Here is a 9,232-nt window from a genome sequence, read left to right on the forward strand (position 1 = left end):
ATAAACTGATGTGTTACAAATTTGGGAAGGGAATCATGCTAAAAGTCTAAATTGTAGGAATGGTATGTCCCATGTGGTCCTTATATTCTCATTGAGAGTTGAGACTATGATATAACTTTTAACCAAGGACAAAAGTCCAAGGCATCTTCACATTCATAATACGTAACTTTCACTAGTAGGTCACCTCTTTCATACTCTAGGATTCTCTCGACTTCGTTGCAAATATCTGGTTTCATATTGTTCACCATATTCAGAAAGTGAAAATTCTATGGTATACTAGAGATTTAAAACAGCTAAAATAAACTAATAAAGCATATGGTTGTCAATGTCTAATCATATGGATACCATTGAATTTATAGTGCGGTGTTTGAATTCTATGTGTTTTCTTTTTATCACATTAACAATTTAAAATTACAATAATAGTCTTCTATAAGATAAGATAAATTCATAAAGATGTATACCAGTAGAGCACGAATCCTAACATAATGGTACTATATGACCATATGCGGTTATTATATGTTGTCATTTTGGCCTCCGAATTAAAATGAAATATTTATTTTCCTTCAAAAAATAATACCGGCGCGAGTACCCGTGAATGAGATTCCTCGATGAATACTCTGTTTCTTCTATCAACAATTTCTTCAACATTGATCCACAAACCAAAACAAGAAAAATACTCGGATGGTATTTTAGAAGAATCGGATAAGTTGATCAGTTGATGATGTCTTGATGGCCGGACGGCAAATGGGGTATGATGATGGCACGGCGCATGAATATTACCCCAAAAAAGTGAGACATTTCGATTTGGATATGGACCAATTTCATTTTCTTATTCCACTTTCATTTGATTTTGATATTTCCATTAAAGTGCTGGAGTCGCTGTAACATTAATAGCATGTCATTACTCATATTTATATTTATTACGCTAGGCCAACCTCATGCTTTGTTGATGGGAGACAAAAGCATGTCATAGCCTTCACATAATTTTTCTCACGTAAACCCAACTTCCTCCTCTTAACTTTCACTTCATCACAAGGAAGGATAATATCAAATGATGTCCATAGTCTTGAAATGTTGAAATTACTACCTGCTATGATGTGATGAAGTGATAGGTTGAAATCGAAACGGACATGGGATAGGATCGATCTACAGAAGATAGAATACACAAAGAATGGGATTGGATTGCTTAACCATCCATCAGTAAGCAACATTTTGTGGCCAAAAGAAAGAAATATGTTGCCAAAAGAAAGAAGAAAGAAGATAGAAGAAGAAAGAAGAAGCAATCCCATCCGACATGCATCGGCCGACTACAACATTCACACTCCTCATTTCAATTTTCCAATTCCAGCCACTTCAATTAGTTTGACCCAAATCAATGCCCCGACTTTTCACACAACAAAACAAGCAAGCAATGGTGACTTGGTGAGGGATGGAAAATGTTTTTTTATTTATTTTATCTTACAAACAATTAAAACGACTAAAATGCTACAACTAGTCTGTTACGAGTCCAACTAAAATGCTACAATAAGTATGTTGTGAGTCGAACTCACTACCTCCCACTTATAAACGAAAGACTAATGTTATGGTACTGAGAGGGATGGAGGTTGTTTGAGAACTTTTCTTTTTACCATTTACTGAAAAATTCATAAATCCGTCACCATCTTCAAATTCGTTTTGTAATATACTTGTACTTTTTAATAATTAGTATCAAGGGTGTACTCTACCCGATTTAAATCTGGATCGATCCCTTGCTTAAGGTATAACATTCTGACTCGATACCCCTTTGCTAATCTCCAATGGCTAATTGCTAATAGCTAATTGCTAAGCTGGTGCCCATCAGTTTTACATCTGGAATTGTTAAATTTGATAAGGATGTGCACCATCCATGTTCCCTATATTATTCAATTGCCAAAAGAAAGACCGAAAGATCCACAAAAAGAGAAGCCAAAATTAGAGAATTCTTAGAGTAAAAGATGGGTAACCGCGTGCCCATAATGCCATAAACAAATGATGCAGCTCGAAAATGATGTTATCAGAAAGGAAGGAAGAAAGAAAGAAAAGAATACAGCAGAAGCAATGTACCACTAGCAAGCTGCAGGCTTAGCTTCCCACATGAAACCACATGTAATGTAATAAAACTAAATCAGCATAGATTATAGAATTGAATTTGGGTCACTATTTAGTATTTACTTGCAAAAACAAACATGGGGTTTCTGCTTCTTCCACATGATCATCTTGAGAGGCTTGTTTTCAAAGGCAACCACAGCACTTGTGTCCAGTTGTGTAGTTGTGTTGTCTCACTCATTATTAAAGGCTTTAGGCTTCTTCCTTCTTGATCCTAAATCTATTCAACATCACTTGTGTTGAAATGTTTGACTGGCACACAATATGTTGGAGCCCTAGACTTGAAGGTGGTCCTATTCAAGGTATAGTTCAAGCTTTCCAAAAAACAAGGTGCAAATTCTTGGCACGTCTCCTCTCTAGTCTCTACATCACATTCTCAGAACCACTACCTAATCATAATGGAGAAAAGCTAAGACAGAATGTGACTAGTGTATTCCAAAAGCATTACAGTGTCTTAAACCCGAAAAAGCAATGAAAAAGAAACAATCAACTCTAAATCGGCAATTATAACTGTACTCTAAACGTCAAGAAAACCCTGAAAACAACAATATTCTTTCACAAAATGTAAGATGGATCATTTTTGTGCATCTGTTTGACAATCACTGCACTGGACTCCAGCTCGTACTCGGCAAATCAAACATAGAAATAAAGGATGAAAATAGGAGGTTTTGATCTGAGAACCATTTGTTAACCAAAGCTATGGAAATGTGTTAGGCAACCACTAGACCGGAAAAAGTCGACTCTCAGGCACCTTCTGCTAGTTAACCTATTATTAATTTATTATTATTATTTTTTTGTGTGTGATAAAAGTGGGTGATCAACTTTCTGTTCTTCCTGATCCCCCATCATATATGCTGTAGGGAATGTTATTTTGGCCCAATACGAGCTGGTTTGGGCCTCCTAAGACAAGAGTGCATTGTAGTAGTTGATGGTTTTTTGAGACTTATTGCATAGGAGGAACCGAGGAAACTAGTGAGTATTAAAGCCTTACAATACAATTTTTTTTTGAACAATTATAAAGTACCCTATATGATACAATTGCTAATTAATCTCCTATATAGAATTACTGTTTTTCTTTTAACAGTCATTTGGACTTGGCCAGTTGTCTATAACATGTACATTACATATTAACAAGATCACATTAGGTTGATTATTGACAGCAGGTTATTGTGTAGGGGATCTGAAATGTGTTCAAGTAGGTTCTGAACAGGGCCTTTACCTGTCAATGCTGCTTGACTGTAAAAGCCTAACCAGGCAACCATAGCTAGGCGTCCGTTCTTTATCTCTTTCACCTTCAGCTCCTCAAAAGCGACAGGGTCTCTGGAGAGGTTCAAGGGATCAAAAAGCTCTCCTCCTGGGTAATTAATATCACCTGGCAAGTAAATTCCCAGTGGCTCTAATGCTTCAATTCCACAATATCTTGCATATTCTGGTCCAACCTAGTCACCATCAATGTTTAAAGTAAGTGAAACCTGAAAAAGATGTCTGCATTTACGATCTGGGAAACACAAGCTACAATCAGAGTTATGAGGAGCAAGGGTGTAAGGAACAGCTATGTCTGTCCCAACAGTAGCAACAGTTTCATTTCTGGAATCTAAACAAAGTGGATGATGATATAGTTTCGGAATAGTGTGGTAGTCCTAATGCATACCAACAGTCTGCAAGTTTATTTGGTCATAAAGTATGAACATGAAGTCTTTGGGACAAGGAATTGCTCCAGACAAGTTTGTTTTAGTACATTGAATTACCCTGGCAGATGCCAAGAATAAGAGAGTTCCAATTTTCAGAGTTAAATTTCCATATCCTGTCACCAAAAATGAATCTGAGAATCATGGATCATACGGCTCTTAAACTAGCCCAATGAATCCCAATGCAGACAAACTAACTTGAACTTAAGCACCATTTGACAATATGTGGAAACTTTGGAATAATGAAAAGTTAGCCCAGCAAGAATTGGGTTTCAATGAATCTTTACCATCAGGAGAACTTGGCATATGGCTATGACAATTACTCCTTGGCTTCCAGCTACATGGAGCCCTGGGATGCCAAGGTAGTCCAGCGTATCTCCCTGGTGAACATCGATAAGCCAGAAGAAAGGAGTTAATGATAATGCACTTCGCATTATCATACAAAAATAAATAGTAAATGTACTTAAATCCATTGAGAAAACACATAACATGACGGCATCTCTGGGGCGGGCTCTACAGTAATATATAGTTATTCCATACAACAATGCCTCAGAGATAGTTAAGAATTGATTAGATGGTCCACTTCATGGAGAAACTAACACGCCATAGTATTGCAAATTATGCCAAGATAGCAAGATTGGCAGAATCTATCCTTATCACTTCTAAACCAACCTTTGCCAATCTGCACGTGAGCTTTACCACAACTATGAGGTCATATGCTGTAAGGTGTTGGAAACATGGATAGAAATAAAAGGCTCACTTAACTCGTGAAATAGTTCTGTAAAATTAGCTTGTCAAGCTAGGTTGAGGTTATAGAATTCTGCCAAACACATGGTCAAAGGCAAAAATAAACAGGTAGAGGCTGCCCATCGTGTAACAATATATTTGAGCTTGCTTTGTGAATATGCTCCAGTTTCTAAATCCTCATTTGCCAAACAAAGAGGATATAATAGAAGCGGAAGCATACTGACAAATATCAAGTCTAAACATATTTGACTGAACATCAATCCCGTTTGGGCCATAACTACCTCTGCGTCTGAGGGGTTACGATCATATAGATCCTCCAACCCCGGGGAACACATAAGAGTTACAGGGGTAAATACTTTCTACATGAAAGAAATGAAAATCCGAGGGTAAGATCCTATTTTCTATAGATATGACTCATTAGTGAGGAACTATCATAGGGGCAGAGACACTATTTCGCTATGGTTAAATCTACTGAAAAAGGCTGATCATGTGTTGCTGATTGAATGAGTCAATGAGAGATAATTCTTCTATGTCTCACAAGAGTGTCCAGCATAAAAGTGTAAAACACACTGCAACTGAATTCTGACCAAATAATCAGCAGAACTAAATCTTTAGATAAAGTACATATCATCTCAGCCAGTGGCAGACGCAGGATTATATCTATGTGGGGGTGAAATTTTTTCCCAAAGAAACATTAGTTCATAAGCTAGAAAAAACTGCTAATATATTTTCACAACATGAAAAGGAAAATTCAGGTATCGACACTTCTTAGTAAGAATCATAAACAAAGCATCAATCAATACAGCTATAATTTAATAGAAGATGAGAACTTCACCAGAAAAATAATAAAAGACAAGAAAGAAGAAAGAAAATTTTAGAAAAAGAAGAAACGATCAGAACCCACGTACTTAACCCAAAAACCAACAATTTAAAAAAAGTATTGCATCTAAAAGAGAGCTTTTTCTATGTTTGTGGGCTAGCAAAAATAGATTTTTACTAACATTTTGCATAAAAGGTCTTAAGCTACTATGAAGTTTGGACTTCTATGGATTTTTTAATGGGGGCAATACTATTGAAAGGGTTTCATTGGGTGAAAAATATGAAGCAAAACAAGCACTATTAAGACATCAAGTGGGGGCAATTGCCCTCACTATGCATAATGTGTGTCCGCCTTTGATCTCAGCCAGATGCATTCATCATACCTAGAGCAATCAAGCTCCAGTTGGCTGGTCTCCACTTTGTTGAGAAAATGTATGGAATTGACTTCACGGGAAAAGAAATGACATGGCGAACCTAATTCCCCAAAGAGAAAAAAATGATCATAGACAGTTGATTCCATCCCAGAAAGTACTAACCTTTAGTTTTGAATAGCCAACTCGCCACCATACAGGCTCAACAAAGTGAAAGGCTCCTAACAGGTCTAAAATTTCTGGAACTAAAGCACCAAAGGCAGCAAGCATGGCCCAACGTGCATGGAGTATTTCAAAGCTGCAGTTTGACAGAGAATATTCTGATTATTGACATTTAAAATTACGCTTTTAAGTACTCATTTAGAGATATACAAGACCAATCTTGTACTAAACATACAAAACACTTTGAAAATCATCCTTTAATGTATCTTTGCAGAACAGAGAATTTAGATTATGAAAGCACCGGAGCAAATTAATGCAAAAGCAGTAACCACAATGAGATTACTAATCAAGAAATTTAAAAAGGTATAGATTTTAACTTTTAAGTTACCTTTTATTTATTATATTATTATAATTTCAAGAACGTAACTACCTAAGCTTCTGAGCACTTGGAGAGTGAACAACTTAACTAAACAAACTTCAGAGCGCCTGGAGAGTGACAGAAGACATCCACAGATTCCTCCCACTTTCTACACATTATCTTGAGGAGTCATATCTAGAAGGGAAAACATATCTTCCAGCATTCCAGCAGCAGTAACATGGAAGAGAGCTCCTTCATTTCTACATATGACTCTTGAAACCAAAACCCCAACTCAGAGTGATCAACATATGTAGTGATGATTGAATGCAGGCGGTATCTGGGTAGACAAAGAAGTAAAGAGCCTAGAAAACATTCACTTCAACAATTTTCCCCAACCACAAATCCTCCCAGAACTTACCCTGCCAATCTTTCCCACTGCAACCTGACAGCACGCAAAGAAGGTATGTTGTCCACTAGAAATATCATTTGAGGACTTAAATAGAGCCTCTTACCAACACGTCTGCATCCCCCATTCTCCTTAATCCCATATTTTTCTCTCATCATAATGTATTAGAGGAACTCGCTTTCCAAAAGGAAACCCCACAACCACTTGGGCGACTTGGCCAACAAAGCCACAGGTTCTTCAATAGGTCCAATTCCCAGGCCTCCTCTCTCATTTCTCTGTGACAACCAATCCCATTTAGTTAAGTGATCTTAGCTACCTTCCCCAATACATTCCACATGAAGTTCCTTATTATCATCTCCAATTTCCTTGCCACCCCTTTTGGGACTTTAAACACAGACAAATAGGTTGACTCTCCAGAACAATTTGAACCCAACTAAATAGACCTCGCTGAAGAGGAAAGCCATCTTGCAACTATGCAATCTTCTCTACCTTCTCTATAGCCAGATTCCAAAAGATATCTAGGATCACCACAGGAAAAACACCCAAGCACTTCAAGGCCAAGACCCAACAGTGCATCCCAATAGGTTAACTAACCTCTCCACTGTACATTATACAGAATCAATCCCTGTGTAGCATTTCGCTTTACTATCCAGACCAGATAAACCACAAAACAATATAGACTCACAGATGACTGAAACAGCTTTCCTTATACACTAGACATAACAAAAATAGTATGATCAACCCTCTCCCTTCCTACTATGAAGCTTCAACAAGCTTCGTCTCCTTTGCCTTTTCTAGTATTCTGCTCAGCTCTGTATTGCCTCAAATGCACAGCCTATCTAAAAATTTGTCATCCCACTATCTATTCTGATATAATAAATCTCAGCTAAAATCAAATAGGAGTCTTTTGTTTTCTTTTAAGTAAGAATTCATTGAGGATATTATATTGCAGATTGATATGAAAATGCAGCTTACTTAAAGTATCTCTGGAAAGCCACAGGATCCTTGCTCAGACCTACAACATCAAAACCATAATCCCCAGGTAGTTCTCCAGTAAGATGTTCTGGATAATCATATGGAATTGGACCAAGCCATCGGGGACGCTCTTCTCCATACCACAAGCTGTGAAATATACCACATAGTTAGTCATATTTATGGTAAGTTTGGTATTCTTTAAAGATCTTTTACTTAAGAGTCTGGCATGTAAGTTGATCAACAATAACTTATGATTTCTCTACGAAGTAATACAACCTATATTATATGTTTAAGATTTTATAGAGATTATATAGGTATGTAATTGATAAATGAAAATTGATAGCCCAAACTGTCCCTAAGTTAAGGTCCTCAGTAAAATGTGATTGACTTCTAAGTTCTAACCATTCTATATGTGAAATTCAAATGAAACCTCAGCAGATGACTAACCTAGACGTTATATAAGCCAAACATGCTTGCATAAATCACATAAATAGCTAGCACACTGGAAACTAGAGATCACACTTTTCATCTTTCCACAAATGTACTCGCTATCGAGATGAAATCTTCTACACAATTACAAGGATGATGACTGAAAATAATCCATCAACTACAGAAACATGGAGTGTTTGACACACATAGACAATGGCTCACCGGAAAAATTTACCTCCGATTTCGAGCATTTTGGGCCAAGGCCTTAAACCTGGAAGAATTCTCAACCGCAGCTTTCTTCCTCTCCTCCAATCGCCGCTGCAGCGACTCCCCGAGCGCGCTATTGGCTATGGCTTTCACGGCGGTGAATGGAACCGCCGAGAATACCACCACTCCCACAAGCTTCAGAGTTCAGCGGAACGATTACGTCAGCAGTGAAGTGATAATCACAGTGCGGAAATGGGAATCTGGTAGGGGATAGGGAGCATACCTCTTGCCATGAAGCTGTGCATAGAGAACGACGACGTTTTGGAAATGCGAGGCTGGTTGTGGATTTTAGGGTGAGAGATGGAGGACGAGGGATGAAAGAGGAAAGGAAGCAAGGCGAAGCTGGTGGTGGAAGGAGAGCCATAGTGTCATGAATAAACTCATGATAGGTGTTCGAATTTGGAACTATATATCGTTCCATAAAAGTGTCCGCTTTGAAATTTAATCTAAGTGTGGACCTCCTTATTCGTTTACTTTCAGATTTTTACATCTCAACCGTACAATACTTAAAACATAATATATATATCATTCATGCACGGTTTTATATAATTTGGAGATCATTTGGGTACCGAATTAAATTAATTACATTAACATAATAAAAGTTGTCAAAACAGAACCATTCTTACGGAAGCTAAAAAAATCTTCATATTAGATAAAACTTTATAAAAATGATCTACACACTATGTTTTAAACACTAAAATGTGAAGTTGTGAAAATGCGACCTGAAAGTGAGCGAAATAAGGAGGTCCACATTGGGCTTAAAGTGCATATGTCCCTTTGTTCTCCATCGGATGGCTCCGACGACGGCGCGCCTCCACCCGAGCAAACTCCAGCGGCGTCCCGATCACTTTCCCTTCCCGGCGAGATCGATTTGAAGGTCTGGGCA

At 37.7% G+C, this 9,232-nt stretch overlaps 1 protein-coding gene across 1 annotated transcript; it reads right to left on the bottom strand.

Moving 5' to 3' along the window:
- Positions 1 to 2,194: 2,194 nt before the first annotated feature.
- Positions 2,195 to 8,710, bottom strand: LOC101298613 (chlorophyll a-b binding protein of LHCII type I, chloroplastic-like). Its single transcript, XM_004301559.1, has 7 exons — positions 8,570 to 8,710; positions 8,315 to 8,481; positions 7,651 to 7,797; positions 5,915 to 6,047; positions 4,100 to 4,192; positions 3,344 to 3,563; positions 2,195 to 2,513 (listed from the first exon to the last, which is right to left on the bottom strand). Exons 1-7 carry the CDS (start codon positions 8,708 to 8,710, stop codon positions 2,488 to 2,490), a joined length of 927 nt encoding a protein of 308 aa, XP_004301607.1. The 3' UTR covers positions 2,195 to 2,487.
- Positions 8,711 to 9,232: the final 522 nt, after the last annotated feature.

This window comes from Fragaria vesca, linkage group LG5 (genome assembly GCF_000184155.1).
Source record: "Fragaria vesca subsp. vesca linkage group LG5, FraVesHawaii_1.0, whole genome shotgun sequence".
Classification (NCBI taxonomy): domain Eukaryota; kingdom Viridiplantae; phylum Streptophyta; class Magnoliopsida; order Rosales; family Rosaceae; genus Fragaria; species Fragaria vesca.

Bases quoted from the DNA above. Each gene is read 5' to 3' on its own strand.
- LOC101298613 (XM_004301559.1), bottom strand. From the start codon at position 8,710: ATGGCTCTCCTTCCACCACCAGCTTCGCCTTGCTTCCTTTCCTCTTTC. The intron at 7,798-8,314 runs GTAAATTTTTCC...TATATTTCACAG, and splicing joins CAAAATGCTCGAAATCGGAG to CTTGTGGTATGGAGAAGAGC. The intron at 2,514-3,343 runs GTAAAGGCCCTG...CATTATGATTAG, and splicing joins CAGTCAAGCAGCATTGACAG to GTAGTGGTTCTGAGAATGTG.